The sequence below is a fragment of the Dryas octopetala genome, chromosome 4, assembly GCF_963921425.1.
Source record: "Dryas octopetala chromosome 4, drDryOcto1.1, whole genome shotgun sequence".
Classification (NCBI taxonomy): domain Eukaryota; kingdom Viridiplantae; phylum Streptophyta; class Magnoliopsida; order Rosales; family Rosaceae; genus Dryas; species Dryas octopetala.
The window spans coordinates 2,512,573-2,528,454 of record NC_141369.1 but is presented as its reverse complement, the minus strand read 5'-3'; the positions used below and the strand labels follow the sequence as shown (position 1 = coordinate 2,528,454).

The 15,882-nt window shown below is 33.8% G+C and overlaps 2 protein-coding genes and 1 pseudogene across 3 annotated transcripts; all 3 read left to right on the top strand.

The window, feature by feature from the left end:
- Positions 1-1,260: 1,260 nt before the first annotated feature.
- Positions 1,261-8,482, top strand: LOC147286157 (uncharacterized). Its single transcript, XM_086240686.1, has 6 exons — positions 1,261-1,300; positions 1,415-1,466; positions 1,894-2,178; positions 2,266-2,371; positions 2,467-2,756; positions 8,152-8,482. Exons 1-6 carry the CDS (start codon positions 1,261-1,263, stop codon positions 8,480-8,482), a joined length of 1,104 nt encoding a protein of 367 aa, XP_086096812.1.
- LOC147286158 (ubiquitin-like modifier-activating enzyme 5) lies at positions 3,539-7,474 on the top strand. 2 transcript variants are annotated; one of them, XM_086239826.1, is made up of 9 exons: positions 3,539-3,972; positions 4,062-4,539; positions 4,791-4,880; positions 5,092-5,244; positions 5,333-5,369; positions 5,809-5,894; positions 6,010-6,084; positions 6,434-6,508; positions 7,037-7,474. In XM_086239826.1, the coding sequence occupies exons 2-9, from the start codon at positions 4,444-4,446 to the stop codon at positions 7,115-7,117; spliced, it is 693 nt and encodes a 230-aa protein (XP_086095952.1). In that variant the 5' UTR covers positions 3,539-3,972; positions 4,062-4,443; the 3' UTR covers positions 7,118-7,474. The 2 variants fall into 2 exon arrangements, 1 of the variants encoding a protein (XP_086095952.1); XR_015121713.1 differs by lacking the exons at positions 5,092-5,244; positions 5,333-5,369; positions 6,010-6,084; positions 6,434-6,508; positions 7,037-7,474 and having other exon boundaries at positions 4,062-4,880; positions 5,809-5,860.
- Positions 8,483-8,863: 381 nt separating the features above from the next.
- LOC147286156 (uncharacterized) lies at positions 8,864-11,213 on the top strand (annotated as a pseudogene).
- The last annotated feature ends 4,669 nt before the right edge of the window (positions 11,214-15,882 follow it).

Here is a 15,882-nt window from a genome sequence, read left to right as displayed (position 1 = left end):
TTGTGGTCTGCATAATTTAGGTGCCTTTTCTAGCAACAAAGTTAAGCTGGAACTGATTTATGCTTCACTACTTGAATGCCCTCCGACCCACAAGACCTGCAAACAGTTTAGATAAAATCACAAGCTGGGACAAGGGAATCCAATGTTTTAATGTTAATGCACAAGAAATAATACTGGGTGCATTTAAATGCTAATCATTCTATCCCCTCCTATTTTGATTAGCTAAGTTAGCCTGACCTCTTTAGACTATATATACTAGCATAATTACCAGGACCACATGTTATGTATATGCCAATGCTGGGTTATTCTGAGGTTGCTTTCAAGGAGCTAAGAGACACTACTAGAATACCATAGAACTACAACTGATATTGGCTGACTGATATAGCTCAGTCAGCTTAATTTTGTCATTTGGGACTCTTAAATGTGTAGGTCTGTTTTGGCTGTTATAATGACTGACCCTCAGCCACTATCCATAATTATAGCTTTGTTCATTATTAATATTCAATATGGTGGCTGTACAGTAATTCCTATAATCAATTTATGTATATAATTCATCACCATATGTACAGTAATTCCTATAATCAATTTATGTATATAACATTATAACTCATCAATCTCAAACACCCTTCTCCCTCTGCTCTAGATAACTATGAAAACAATAAAAGGGGTGAATAATGTATATGAGTGTACCATATTTTAGAGTGCAGTGGGTGCATAATGGAAGTGTACAATAAAACCCGAGTGTTCTATCTAGCATTTGCAAGAGCTTTTTAGGGGATGAACCATATATTTTTCCATAGATGGCAAGGAATTTGGGTGACTGGTACAGGACAAATTTTTTGTGTAGTGGCTATATATGGTAATTAAACATTGCTAAATAGTCCACTCACTTACCTGAAATTTTGTTATATATGTTTTGGTTAATTAATATTAAGAAAAATGACTTTTAACAACATAAGCCTATTTTACAAAAGAAAAGAAGCCAAAAATATTGCTTTGTGAGCCATCAATTTTGATTTCTTGATACATGGGTTTGGGGACTGCATCTTTTGAATTCAATATCCTGTATTAGAAATGGGAGAATCTTAAGGTTTTCTTTGAAACTTCATAGATTATGTAGTTTATCCAATTTTATTTATCTTTCACTAATATGTTTTTATTTTTACTTTTGGCTATGATTAATATATATATAGAATCCTTAGGAAGAAGTTTGCTGGAAGCCAAGTGATCGATAGAAATGAGAGGGAAGAAGCCAAAGTAATGAAGGTGGTTGAGCAACTCAAGGAAACAAAAGTTTCAGGTTAGAATTCCCTTAAGTCCAATTAATTACTTTGTTGACTAAACATGTAGTACTCAATTTTCTTCTAGAGTAACTTCTAACTGAATTACCTTTAAATTATTTTCAGTCTTGCAGTGAAAATCTACATTTGGAACTTGTTAGCAGGGCACTTGTTGATGTTGAACCTGTTAGCTAGTAGGCAAGAGGTTAGACCTGCAACTTATCAACCACTATATTCTAAATATATGTGTTCTATATGTTTGAAAAGTAGTTGCATTCTGAGTTTGATATATGCAGCACCTTATAAATTCTAATATTCTTGTGCCTTTTTTAAGATTTTTGTGTGTGTCAATTCTTTAGATATGTCACACTTGAGATTCTATGGTTATGTCTAGATGAAGTTGTGATTGCATTTTTATATAGCTTTTAAACTTTTGGATAATGTTTTTTTTATTCATGTTTAATTTGGACATCAAGGTGACTGGAGGCTAGTGTCTTTTTGGTCTCTCAAGATGGATAAAGAATGGTTAGAATTTGACAGGTTAAACATCTATAACCTAAAAATAATATCTAAGCATTTATAATATTTTAATTCAATTTCATTGCTGTTTTAGGTATATGAAAGTGTTAAAAGGATATGTTATGAATCGTGCACGGCCTGAGGGGTGTATAGCTGAGCGGTACCTTGTTGAAGAGTGTGCATTGTTATGTAGCAAATATATAAAACAAGCTGATGATATAGGCTCTAGGCATGCACGGAATGAAGAATTTGAGAATAGTTTGTTGTTGGAAGGGCGCCCTACGTCTAAAGGGAAGCAAATCATTCTTCCAGCTGATTTGTTACAAGCTGCCCATCGATATGTGTTGTTCAATACAGAAGAAGTTCAGCCATATATAGAGTAAGTGTTCACATTAATGTTATTTATACTTTCAAACTCACAAGAGACATTAGGAAAAATCTTCTAACACAATACTTTCTATACTAGTATGCACAAGGAGGAACTTAAGAGAGAAGATAGACATCTCGGAAGAAATGAAACATTATTAGAGAAGAAACACATGGAGTCCTTCAGTGAATGGTTTGATGCTAAGGTTGTAAGAATTTTGTAATATATAATTTTGTTAGTTATTTAATTATGTGATCAAAACTTTTATTTCTAACTCATGCTGAAACTTAATTTGCACAGATTAAGGCTGAGATGATTGACCAAAATATGTCAAAAACTCTTAGGTGGCTTGCAGGTGGCCCATTGCAGCAGTCTATTTCTTATTCTGGGATGATTATAAATGGTCTTCGATTTCGTACCAAGGATAGAGAGACATGTACACAAAATAGTGGTATTTCACTTGAAGCCGCAACAATTTGTAGAGCTAGTGCAAGAGACAATGCAATGGTCAATGAGAAAGTCATTTACTATGGAGTTTTGACAGATATCATTGTGCTGTCATATAGTGCATTTGATCTTGCACTATTCAAGTGTGCACTACAACAAAATTGTCAATAGATATCACCATTTTTATATCAGATTTGAAATCGACTGATATTGTAAAAATTATGATATCAGATAATTTTTTATCTGATTTCTAAACTTTATTAGAAATCATATGCTTTTTTTCAACTGATATATAATATATTTTTTTTTCTAAGAATTTATAAAGACATCAGTCTAAAGTGTCAACTGATATCATAAGTTTACATGTCCCTCCCCCACTTAAACACACCTAAATGAACCTGATATAAAATGTTTTTGCTTTTTATTTTTTATTTTTTTATTTTTTTATTATTTTGTTAACATATCAGTGTAACAGTCAACTGATATCTTAACTGCATCAGTTGACCTTTGACCCAAAAAACAAAAAAAAAAGTTGACCTAAAAGGAAAATTAGGAGCACGCACGCTGGCACAACACCTCACTCAAACGCACCCACACTCAGAGTCGCACCCAGTACGCCTTCCTACTCCTGCTCGATCTACCAGCGGCTGTCGTTGGTCGCCATAGAAGCTTCTCCAAATTTCGGGCTTAAGGTTGCAGCTTCGACTTCCGGTTCGAAAGGCATGTGGGTTTCCCTGCATTCTCTGTCTTCCATTCTTCTCTGTCTTCAATTCTTATGTGTCTTCCAATTCTGTTCATTTAGGGTTTCAAATTTATTTGGTGTACTTTGATTTTAAGCTTTTAATTTTTTTAATTTCTAAGAATTTTCCACATCAATTGTGCGTCTGAATGTGGTTATGGCTGAATTTTGGGATGGGTCTGTGGCTTAGAGCAGTTTTTTGTTTGATTTTGTGGTGGATTTAGGTTCCACTGATTTTCTGTTTGGTACATTTGCTGAGTTTTAGGAATAATAAAATACAGTCTATTCTCGAAAAATAGATCAAGCTTCAGAGAGAGAGAGAGAGAGGCAGTGGAGATGGAACTGAAGGAGATGCTTAACGACCTTGAATCTCTGAAGCAATAGCTAACTGATCCGTCTCTTCGTGCTCCAATCGATAAATGATAATTAAGTAATTCATTATTTATTGTTAACTTAAGTTCCAATAACGGAATACTGATAAGTTTACTAATTTTTACTTGTTGAACTGATGACTCTTTTTTTTTTTTTTAAATGAACAATTTAATTTGTATCTACAATTGCATGTAGAACGCCTCACTAGTCTTGCAAATTATGGACCTGTTCGACGTTCAAAAGTTAAGGTATTTGTCTTACACGTAATTCTATGGTTTTCCTATTGTCATTGTTTTTATGTATGCTTAGGTGATGATTGTACTTTTCGTTCATGCAGTACATGGAATGGTGGCAGGATATGAGTGCTGAGGTGGTAGATAGCAATCCTTACAGTAGCCTTATGGCACTTTAGAGGATGGGTATTGTGGAAAACTATGAAAGAATACAGGATTTCTCTGTTGCCATCATTGTCTATATTTATCTTCTCTTTCCAATGCTCCTTTCATTATTGCAGAACAAAATTTAGTTTTCCCACAAAAACAATTCAAAGTTTTGTCTTTTATGCATATGCATTCGTTTGTCCATTCTGGTTGATATGGATGTGTGTTTGCCATAAAATGCTTGTATTGATGTCCTCTCTGCTTATTTAATTGGTGATTGGTCATTCTCATGAGATTGCAGGGAGTAGGTAGTGTGGGAAGTGTAGCAGGTGCGATGAGATGCTAATGAGATGTGGTATTGGCCGCCTTTTATTGTATGATTATGACAAAGTAGAGTTAGCTAACATGAATAGTTTATTTTTTCGTCCAGAGCAGGTATTCATCCTTATTATTCTCTTTTGTGTTTTTTTTTCTTTTTGGAAATTTCTCTTTACTGGTATATATTGTCTCAGTCAGGTCATTATATGCTTCATAAGTAAGGTGCTGTTGCATTTAAGATTGTACCAAAGGCCTTCTTGACTGCCTTTGTTTTGTTACTTTAATTCTTCAAATTTTTCCGAGAGACCAAAGATAATTTTATTTTCTAAGAATTTCAGGTTATATGATTTATAAAGTTTCATTTTAAGGTGATGTGGTTTTGTTTTCAAAGTGGTATGACAAAGACAGATGCTGCTATACAGACCCTTTCAGACATAAATCCGGATGTTGTGCTTGAGGTAAGCATTTCTGAGGATTTTTCCTATCTTACCTCATCACAAATGTAAGAGTGCATTCCATCTTTCATTTTCCTTCCAGATTTTCTAGGCATAGATGCTTGATTGTATGCTAATGCCACTAGTATGGACCTTTGAATATATGATAGTTCAATCGTACTGGCCATATTTTTTAAGCAAATTCCCCATCCTTACCAGTTTATTTTGTGTCTAGAGTTATACACTGAATATCACAATAGTGCAAGGTTTTGAAACCTTTATGTCAAGTTTGAAAAATAAATCGTTTCACCCAAATAAAGAAGGTAGTGGAGTGGACCTTGTCTTAAGCTGTGTTGATAATTATGAAGCAAGGATGGTTGTTAATCAGGTACTAGGTTATTCTTATGTTATCTATTTGTTTCTTCTGCCTCCAAGAAAATAATTGCAAATAGAGGTTTTTGCTAACTGTTATACAGGCTTGCAATGAACTGAATCAGACATGGATGGAGTCTGGTAAGCAAAGTTGTTCCTATATATGTATTACCTTAAGTGCAAATTGTGTAATATTAAGAGACCTATATCGAGTGAGCTGCATTAAGATGCGCTGTGAGTGAGATCTAATAAGGACCTAAATTAAGGATAGACATTTTAGCTGTTTAATCAGATATAAACTGTTAAGATGCACAGTGGTGAGATTTCATCTTTTCAGCCGTATATATATGGTTATGTCTGTGTTTATTTATCTATGTGGGTCCATACGTTTAGATGAATAGTCAAGCATACAATGATTTGTTAGACATGCAAACTTTCTTTTGCATGATTTGCTTTTCATTTTTAATCATAGTGGAAAATCATTGTGGTATCCAATCAATTTTGATTGCCTAGTGAATATTTATATAACATAGGAATGTAAAGTCAAGGAAATTCACATGAAGAACATAAAAATTGGCAGGTGTGTCTGAGGATGCTGTTTCAGGTCATATTCAATTGCTGATTCCTGGTGAAACTGCATGTTTTGCATGTGCACCACCTTGGTATGCTTTCTTTACCATTTATATAAATTTTGATGATGTTGGAGGATTCTCAATATAGGAACACAAAACATGAAGAATTGAAGATTGATCTTTTTTTTTTCCTTATATCTCTTTCTTAGGTTGTAGCATTTGGAGTAGATGAACTCACTCTTAAGTGTGAAGGGGTTTGTGCTGCATCTTTACCTACCACTATGGTAAAAGTTCTTCTCTTCCAATTCCTTGGTGGCTCTCCTTATTGGGTAGTTCAATTATTGAAACTTGCTAGTGTTTGTTTTCAATGCTAGTTTGCTTAAAATCCATAGCGTGACCACATAAATCTTGATGTTGCTACTTATTATTTGGAAGAAAAAGAAAACAAAAATCTTGACATTGTCATTTTGAATTCAACTGAAGATGACACTTGGCTTAGTTACTCTGTAGTCTGTAGTATACAGGCACTGTAGACAATCTATAATTGGTTGATTGATATGTCAATTTATTATGTGGCATGGACAATACCACAACTGTTATTCTTATAGCAATTAATTTGATATGATTTTTTAGGGAGTGGTTGCTGGGCTTCTAGTCCAAAATACACTCAAATACTTGCTGAACTTCGGAAATGTCGCCCCATACTTGGTAAGTCGTATGTTGAATTCTCTCTCTCTCTCTCTCTCTCGCTCTTTCCTCTACATTGACCAAATAGCAATTTTCTTAGAAGTACACGGATGCATGAAGTAGAGAAATGGGAGGGGAGTTAGGCAGCAACTCATTTCGTAGTGTGGTGTAGTTCCATTCAACCACTATGTGCCAGTGAGTAGTGACCTAGTAATTCAAATTATATTGCTAAGCTATATAGTTATAGAATCGTTAGGCTATATATACCTGCCTAGTCTATGACCATGAATTACTACCCTTGTAATTATATTATATAGTTTATCGGGCTTGGCTTGCCAGAAAAGACCAATCTATGTACAATTGTACCATAGCCCCCCAGTTATTGGTCCAAACTGCAGCTGGAGTAAAAAGGCAACCTTATTTATTCTTTATGCATGTTTAGTTGAAAATTGAGATGAATAAGGCATGCATGTAGTCAGTATATAGGACTTGTGAGATCAATGAATTTGTGGTTAAATTTGAGAATATATATTCCTTTGATGTTTTCAGTGGTCCAATCTGAAGATCAAGCGAAGCGGATACACACAAGATCAAATAGATGAGGTGCGGGTGGAATGGGGAGATTTGTGAACTTCAATTATCTTGAGACCGACAAGTTGGTAGGTGGTGTACGTTTGCCTTTTTTGTGGATAGAATTTGCTGTCGAGCATGTTCATATTTTGCAAAGCATGGAAGAAGATTGAAGATTGGTGCTTTTAATTAGAATACATGCTGCCATGCCAATATTTTGTAAATGGTGGCAAAAGTTAGAACTAGCTAGAGACATAGTGCTGATTTGCAGATTAATTAGCCTAGGTGCTGCCATGCTAATATTTTGTACATGTGGGCAGCTTTAATTTGGTATATTACAACTTGTGTTTTGGTTTTGTAAAGGTCTTCACAAGCATGTTTTGGTTATCTTATTAGATATTTGTACTGTAAACCTTTTGGGGCAGCTTTGAATATTGTTATTGGTAAGTATTGAAATATATATATGGAATGAGAATGAAAGATTTTGTGTCTGCATAAATTTCTGGCCATTTCAATTTACTGGCTCAAATTTATGTATTGATATCCTTTTTAGGTGAAAAAAAACTGATATATAATGTACATAACAACTGGTCTAAAGGATGTTTTGATATCAGTTTTGGACTAATAATTGATATTTTATAACGCTTTGATATCAGGTTCTTTCTCAGATCTGATATAAAAACAATATTTAGATATCAGAACCTATTCCATACCTGATATTGATATCAAGATTATATATATCAGATTCTACTATAGACCTGATATTGATACTATAATTTTATATCATATTCTACCTCAAACCTGATATTGATATCGAGTTATATGTCAGTATTAGTATCCAATACGATATCTATTGACCAATTCTGTTGGTACTTGGATTTTATAGATATCAGAAATAATATCAAATTGGATATCCATTTTGTATTTAGGATATCAGGTTGAAAAAGAAAAATGATATAATAAACAATGTTTACATATCAGTTTAAAACTGATATCTAAAATACCATACATTAGATATCACGACGCCCTATATCAGACGGCTACCCAAATAGATATCAGTCCACGACTGATATCTATCGACATTTTTCTTGTAGTGGTGATTGGGCAAACATTGTGAATGGTGTCAAAGTTGAGGATGGATTCACTTTAGTTAACCTCCACCAAGGACAAAGTCAATTTCAAAGGGATCCTTTCATTTTAGCATCACAAGCTAAACTGGTTTTTTATTCTAGAGTGGAAGAAACTTCTAATTGGTATGTTGTCATCCAACCACCACCAAGAGGCTTTCAAGAGTTGGAGATGTGTGATGGGACTGAATGTGGGCCATCTACTCCATTTGATGTTTCAAGACTTCATGACAATGATAATGATGAAGAAGAAGAATATGCACGGATGGGTGTCGAAGGGGTGCTTTGTGATGCATAGTGTAACAATTTGTGTGATGGCTAAAAATATATATATATATATATATATAAAGATTGCATGAAATTGGTGTATAAGAAATTCAATGTCTTTTGATCAATTTGTATTTATATATGGCTGGACTGCTAGTTGATGTTGAGTTTAATATATGTTATCTTTCTTTTGCATACTGCTATGAATTTTCTGATTTATATTTGTTGCTAGTTTGAATTATGTACATGTCTTTTTTTTCTAAGGTTTGTTGCTAGTTGAAGAGAAGAATAGCTTAATTTACTGCTTCATCACTAAATCAAGTATATGTCTGTTTTTTTTAACAGGTTTGTTGCTAGTTTGAAAGATCAATAGCTCCATTGCATCATTGCTAAAACCTTTCCAGGGTACAAGATGTCTGCTTGTGAGGTAAGGCATGCCACCTTGTGTTTATGCTAGTGGTTGATATGCTTCTTTTATACGGATACATATACGAATACACTTTTAATTATGTGATTCTATTGTGCAGCCTTCTAAGAAAGCTGGAAAAAGATTAATGAATAAACGCCGAGCTCTTTTCGCTGATGAAGAGCACCAACCTGAGAGTACAAATGGTGGAAAATCTGCACAACAAAAACAGCTGAACGTTACAACACTAAGAAATGATGGGATAACCCAAGAAGGGAATGATGAAGAGGTGCAGCCAATACTACATGCAAATGGCACTCAATCTACACAACAAAAAAAAAAAACGAGGTCCAACTACAATGTTTCGATTTCCTAAAGGCCCAGCCCCAAAGATGCAAGTGGCTTTCAATTCGATCTCACAACCATTTGGCACAAATTCAGATAAATTTGTGTCGTTTCTTGGTGTCATAGCACGTCAGCACGTCCCTATTTCCATAAACTGGAAGAATCTTGAGAACGAAGAGTGGAAGTATTTGAAGGATGATCTTTGGTCTTTAATCCAGGTTTGCATTTACAAGTAAATTTTCAATAGTCTATGGTCTGCTATTCAATTAATTCAATAAGAAATTTAACTAGATGCTATTATCCATGTATTGCAGCAATCCTTCATTGTGAATGATGCGCATAAAGGCACTATTTTTAAAATGATGGGGAAATATTGGAGACAATATAAATAAAAAATAACACGTCAACTTATCAAAGCCAATCGTATGCCAAATAGGGGACGTGCATTCGGACTTATTAAGCCAGCAAGTGTGAAATCAAATAAAGAATGGGACACTTTTGTCAAAAAGAGACTTGGAGCTGACTTTCAAGTAAGTTTCTCTTTTGTTTTTACCTTAAATATACTTATACATGATCTCTAATTGTTTATTATATATCTTACATCCTTATAATTATTTGTTTTATAGGTTGAAAGTGAAAAATTTAGAGCAATGAGAAAGAAGCAAAAATTCACGCATACAATGAGTCGTAAAGGCTACGCTCGCTTGGAGAATGAAATGGTAAGATTACAAGTTTGGAAAATGATGAAACCTGTTTTTATTATATATGTATATATATATATATGTATGTATGTATCTATCTTAGTTAACTAATGGATTCTCATGTAGAAAGCAAACCATCCAAATCCTGATGAAATAACAAGAGTGGACTTATGGACAAAAGCGTACCAAAAAAAGAACGGAACACCTGTCAATGAAGTTGTTGGCAACATAATGGTAAACCCCACAGATTTGTCTTTCTTTATAGGCTTGTTTTAATTCCTCTGTGTATTAGTAATGTTGGTTTACTAAAATTATGTTCCATATTTATAGGAACAAATAAAGAAGTGTAATGAAGCAAAGGAGAATCCACCAACAAAAGATTCTATACGGGATGATGCCCTTGCCAGAGTTTTAGGACCTGAAACTCGTGGACGAGTTCGTGGACTTGGTTTCGGTGCTACACCCTCCAGAGTAGATGCAGCTATTCAAGGCAATGCAAGGGTTAAGGAGCTTGAAGCCATTGTAAAATCTCAAGACCAAAGGATGGGAACAATTGAAGCCAAGCTGGAAGCACTTTTGAAACAAAATCAAGAGGTACAAAACTCTTCTAATGACCAATGTATTAAAGCTGGAAGCACTTTAATATGTCAATCTTTTTTTTTTTTTAAATCTTTTTACAGAACCAGAGCAAGAATGTAGAAGATATGACAAGTGCACATGCATGTTCTCCTCAAGTAAGTAGTTTTAAATGGTAATTATATAGAAGGGTATATTAATTGATCTTATTGATGAACTACCAGCCCATTAATCTTTAGTCTCTTTAATTTTGCTAATTTTAGTCACAAGAAGGAAGTCGTCCTATGCAAGGCCAACCCAATGACCTTCAAAATGCAACTCCTCAAGTAAGTAGTTTTAAATGATAATTATATAGTAGGGTATATTAATTGATCTTTAAGATGAACTACCAGCCCATCAATCTTGAGTCTTTCTAATTTTGCTAATTTTAGTCACAAGAAGAAATTCGTCCTATGCAAGGCCAACCCAACAATCTTCAAAATGCAAAATGTCAGCTCTTACATTGGTATAATTTTGAAGCTGAGGAAGTTGTGGCTGAAGGACACATTGCATCAATTGACCCAACCACTAAAGTTCATCATATGCCTCTTGGACGTGATTGCTGGAAGGTGTGGGTTGACCAAGTGATTGATGAAAATCTAAATTTGTATAGACCCACAGATGAATTCAAGAGGCTTGGTGAGACTATAGGAAGTACAGTTGCATGGCCAAAAAGCTCCATCAAACTGCTTTAGTAAAGGTAATATTTATGAACCCTCACAAAGTGTGATTTGGTACACTGGCATACAAGAAAGCTGTGAAAGTTGCACAAATTTGGTGCATTTCTAGAATATTCACACTTGCAGTTATTCCCACTATTGACATAATTTCTCAGCACTTGTTGTGATATCTGATGGAGTATAAATATGAAACATTAGGATATATAAATTCACCAAATATGTAAATTATCACCTCTCTACACTTGTAGCAGCAACAAATATGTCAAAACATGAAAAAGAAAAAAACAAATTCATTGATGTAGCAACAATTTCCTTTACATGCATGTATACATAAGTGTATGTAAGTAAAAACATATGTGTGTCCAAATTTTCTATTTAAACAAGTTGTTCACTGCTAGTTGAAGAGAAAAATAGCTTTACTACTCCTTTAATGTCTTTTGATCAATTTTTTCACTGCCATTCTTTTCTCTCATTCGTGGTGACAGAGGCATGCATGTGTATAGTCAACCTTGCTGCTGCCAGGAAAAATGAAGAGTGATACACTAACTATTGGAGATGCACTTTAACTTCAATGGACTTTGGGTTCAGACCATGTTTTGAATTAGGATTGCAAGTCTGGCAGCTAAGTGGATTATTATTTTCATAAGACTTATAGTATTGTTGGGGCTTTTTGTAATACAAGTTGTCCTAGATTTGGTTTTTGTTGTTTAGTTTTGACATGGACAATTGATGTTTATTGAAAAATCTAACTTTTTGTCTAGTTTAATTATCAGTTTGACTAAAAAATATTTTGTTATTGGTAGATTAATGATTTTACTTTGATTCTGAAGAATTGGTGAATAACTATTTTGTTACTTAATTATTAGGTCAAATTGGTGGTTAACATTGGTTTGCCAAATTATTAAAAAAAAAACACAAATATGAATGACAACGTGCAATTGAAAGTTGTCGAAAAATAAACAACAACATACAATCGCATGTTGTTGAAACCTTACCGCAACATGCACAGCACGTTGTTGATCAAGCAGACTACAACGTGCGCACGTCGTCTTACACCCGCTATGAACGAATGATCAAACATTGTGACGAGGTGCATCGCCTATTTTAGCAACGTGCGATTGCATGTTGTTGAAACATAACCGCAACATGCACAGCACGTTGTTGATTAATCAGACTACAACGTGCGCACGTCGTCTTACACCTGCTATGAACGAATGATCAGACATTGTGACGACGTGCATTCGCCTTTTTTGGCAACGTGCAGTGCACGTTGTTAAAGGATCTCACTTTTTAACGGCATGTCGTTCAACCACGTGCAGGTGCACGTTGTGTTTTTACTTCAACAATGCACATTGCACGTTGTCAAAGGCCTTTTTTCTTGTAGTGTTATTTCCTTATTTTAATTTTTTGCTATGCATAATTTCATCGTTCTTTTTATATGGACCTGTAGTCCTAAACATCGAACCTGAAGCTTCGAGTATAGATATCATTTTGAACTTGAAGTTCTAATTAATGCAGCCTCAACATAAAGTTTTGAGCAATTTATTTTGGCATGAAGTTCAAAATATATGAATATTATTAAAAATCAAAAGTTCTAAAATGGTACAAACATAAAAGAATAATGACTTGAAATCCAAATATGAACCTGAAGTTCAAAGCCCACATATTTTGGAATCAGAAGTTTTAAATTAAATTTATGTCCATGTTTTGAATCTATCAAGTTTCAGAAATATGTTAATGTGGACATGATGTTCATGTTATGATTTTTGAGGAGCAAATATTTAGAACCCGAAGTTCTAACCTACTCCAAATTTGAGGTTTTGGGAATACATGGAAACATATTATTTGTATTTAATTTGCCAATATTGATTGAACCAGAAGTTCAAATCTATAAATATTAGTTGGCTATATCAGTTTTTTTATATAGAACCTAAATTTCTAAATCTTTGATGTATACTGTATTTATGTCTCCTATCACGGAATGAAGAGATCAAACTTATAAAGAAATTGATATTCTAACATATACAACGTGAAGTTCCTTATTCCTTGGTTTTACTCAAAACCTGAGAAATTTGAAGTTGTTGAAAAATATGATCAGAACATGTAGTTCTACATTAAACAGTCAAATAAGAACTTGAACTTCTTGACATTTTGTTTCTTTATCAGAAGTGGATGAAATTTGGAGATGCGATAGAACCTAATGTTCTTATGATTGATTAAAATATGTAGTTCAATGTGCATTACTTAATCAAGTCAGAACCTGAAGTTCCTTGATTTTCATGCTCTATGTTATAAAATCAAATTGAACTAGAAGTTCTTTGATCAATCGTTCCATTTAGAACTCAAATTTTTCACAACTCCATATTTTTTCTTGTGAACTTGAAGTTCTTGATTAAGTGTAGATTAAGCAGGAAGTCTTTATTCATATGATTCATTAGAGCCTGTAGCTCTATGCTTTAACAAAATTTAAGAACCTAAAGTTCTGGCTTTTAATGAACTTGAAGTTTCATAGCCACAATTTAGAACATATTGGCATATATGTTCATAGTTGTTCATAATTAATTTATTGATTATTATTACAACCTGAAGGTAGATGCTGAAGAACTATTTGAAACTAGAAGTTTCATATACCTATACGTGCATTGCAAAGCTGATTATGTTTCGTCTTTAAATAACCTGAAGTTATATAAGCATTTGATCGAGTTTGTATAACCACTCATTCTATTGATTTTTATATATGCACTTATGAAAAATTTCCCGCCGTTAGGGGGAGAAATGACCGCTCCTGTAGAACGGCATGAAATAGCATAATATGCATATACTAGTCTTTTTCATAGCATTCAATATGTGAATGAGATATGGATGATAATGCAATCTAGTGAATGCATTTATTTGAAAGCTAGATGCATATATATACAACGAAACTGCAAAGTCACATATGGAAGTTTTATATATGTCAACATGGATTAATGTCCTAACATGGTAGTCCATCAATTTGGCGAAAAATGGTTTATTGCACGCCTGAAGCGTGACAAATCTATAGGTTCCAAAGTTTAGCTCCCCAGAAGTAGAGAGTATATGAAATGGTCCACACAAGCCCAATTAATTAAATTTAAAGATCTACATTCTGTACACAAATCATCCTAGAAGAGATGACAATCTCTGAAGAGACTATATTTATATCTAATGCATGCAAATGAGAATTGTGAGATCGTTGATATAATGATAATATATTTTGTTTATAGTAGCTACTAAAAATCATCATAGGCTATAATAATGTGGAACCACGTTTACTATAAATGTCAACAAAATTAAATGATTGGCCAAACTGGAAAGAGGTAATTCCAGTAGAATTGAACATACTATAAACGTGGAATAATGAGAACCTATAGTTCAAACATCAAAGATGTTAACCCTGAAGGATATAAAGTGTTTGAAATAAAGTGAATGAAACCACTATTTATAATGGCACAAGGTTTCTCTAAAGAAACATGAGATTGTGGTTATATATTCTCCTGTTATAGATGCAACTGCATTTTAACAAATTTGGTAAATTTAATGTGTTCATTGCATATGGAGAAAACCTTTAAAGATTATGAAATGCCTGAAACATATCGCTAGAAGCGATTTCTTACAAAATATAGGACAAATTACTAAGTCAAATCCCAAATTGAAAGTGCTATGAAATATTATGTGCTTGAAGCAAATCCTTGAAGGATTGAAAGAGCCTGAAGCTCAAAGTATGTTCTCAACTTTAACACTATGAATATAGTCAAAATTGCCTTATTGAGTACTTTGATTAAAACCTGAATTCGGAAATTGTTGCAACATATTCAAACTTTTGAAAGAAGTTATGAATTAATTGAGGCTCCTGAAGAGCTTATAAGATTATTGAATGCTTGAATATTGGATTTGATATAAATGACCTTGGGAAATGAAAATAGTGTCTCTAGCTGCAGATCGAGTATTGTACTAGTGAAATTCTTATGCCCAACGGTTATTCAATCTATTGGCACTAAGAATGATTACTTGCTTCTTAAGGAAGATGTAAGAAAGATCTTTGGTCTAGAAACACCATATCTTAATATGCCTTATTCAACTTAGCACAATGCAGTAGACCGCATATAGCATCGGTGATTATGTCATGTAAATTTTTCAATACTCAAAGTATTTTCATAATAATTCTACGAGACAACCTTCAGTGATTGAAGAAATATATCAACATCAGGGGGAGCGTGCCATCAAACATTGTACTTTTTTTCCTTCGTCCAAGGTTTTTGTCCCATTGGGTTTTCCTGGCAAGATTTTAATGAGGCAGTGTCGCGTGCCCATCATAGCTATCAGAAACACATGAAGATTGTACTCTTTTCCTTAACTAGTCTTTTTCCCATAAGGTTTTGGCTAGTAAGGTTTTTAATGAGGCAACTGTAATATTCAATGGACATCCAAAGGGGGGTGTTGTAAATATCATTAATTATGTGGCTGTCCATTATCATTGTTAATATTTATCTCCTGTATTATCTAGAACAATTGCATAGATAATTAAGAGGAGTCCAATTCATTGTAAAATAGGAGACCTTAAGGGTCTATCCCAGGTCATCCAAGAGCCTATAAATAGAGGCCTTATGTGAATGAGAAAGATACTGATTCCTCCCCAATTTTTTCTTATGTTCTCTCTACTTTT

What these genes read in the sequence shown, in the direction of transcription:
- LOC147286157 (XM_086240686.1), top strand. Translation starts at nt 1,261, where the DNA reads ATGAAGGTGGTTGAGCAACTCAAGGAAACAAAAGTTTCAG. An exon ending in GAAGTTCAGCCATATATAGA is followed by an intron (nt 2,179 to 2,265) that starts GTAAGTGTTCAC and finishes TTTCTATACTAG; the next exon opens with TATGCACAAGGAGGAACTTA. An exon ending in GTGAATGGTTTGATGCTAAG is followed by an intron (nt 2,372 to 2,466) that starts GTTGTAAGAATT and finishes TAATTTGCACAG; the next exon opens with ATTAAGGCTGAGATGATTGA.
- LOC147286158 (XM_086239826.1), top strand. Translation starts at nt 4,444, where the DNA reads ATGCTAATGAGATGTGGTATTGGCCGCCTTTTATTGTATGATTATGAC. An exon ending in TATTTTTTCGTCCAGAGCAG is followed by an intron (nt 4,540 to 4,790) that starts GTATTCATCCTT and finishes TTTCATTTTAAG; the next exon opens with GTGATGTGGTTTTGTTTTCA. An exon ending in ATCCGGATGTTGTGCTTGAG is followed by an intron (nt 4,881 to 5,091) that starts GTAAGCATTTCT and finishes TTTTGTGTCTAG; the next exon opens with AGTTATACACTGAATATCAC.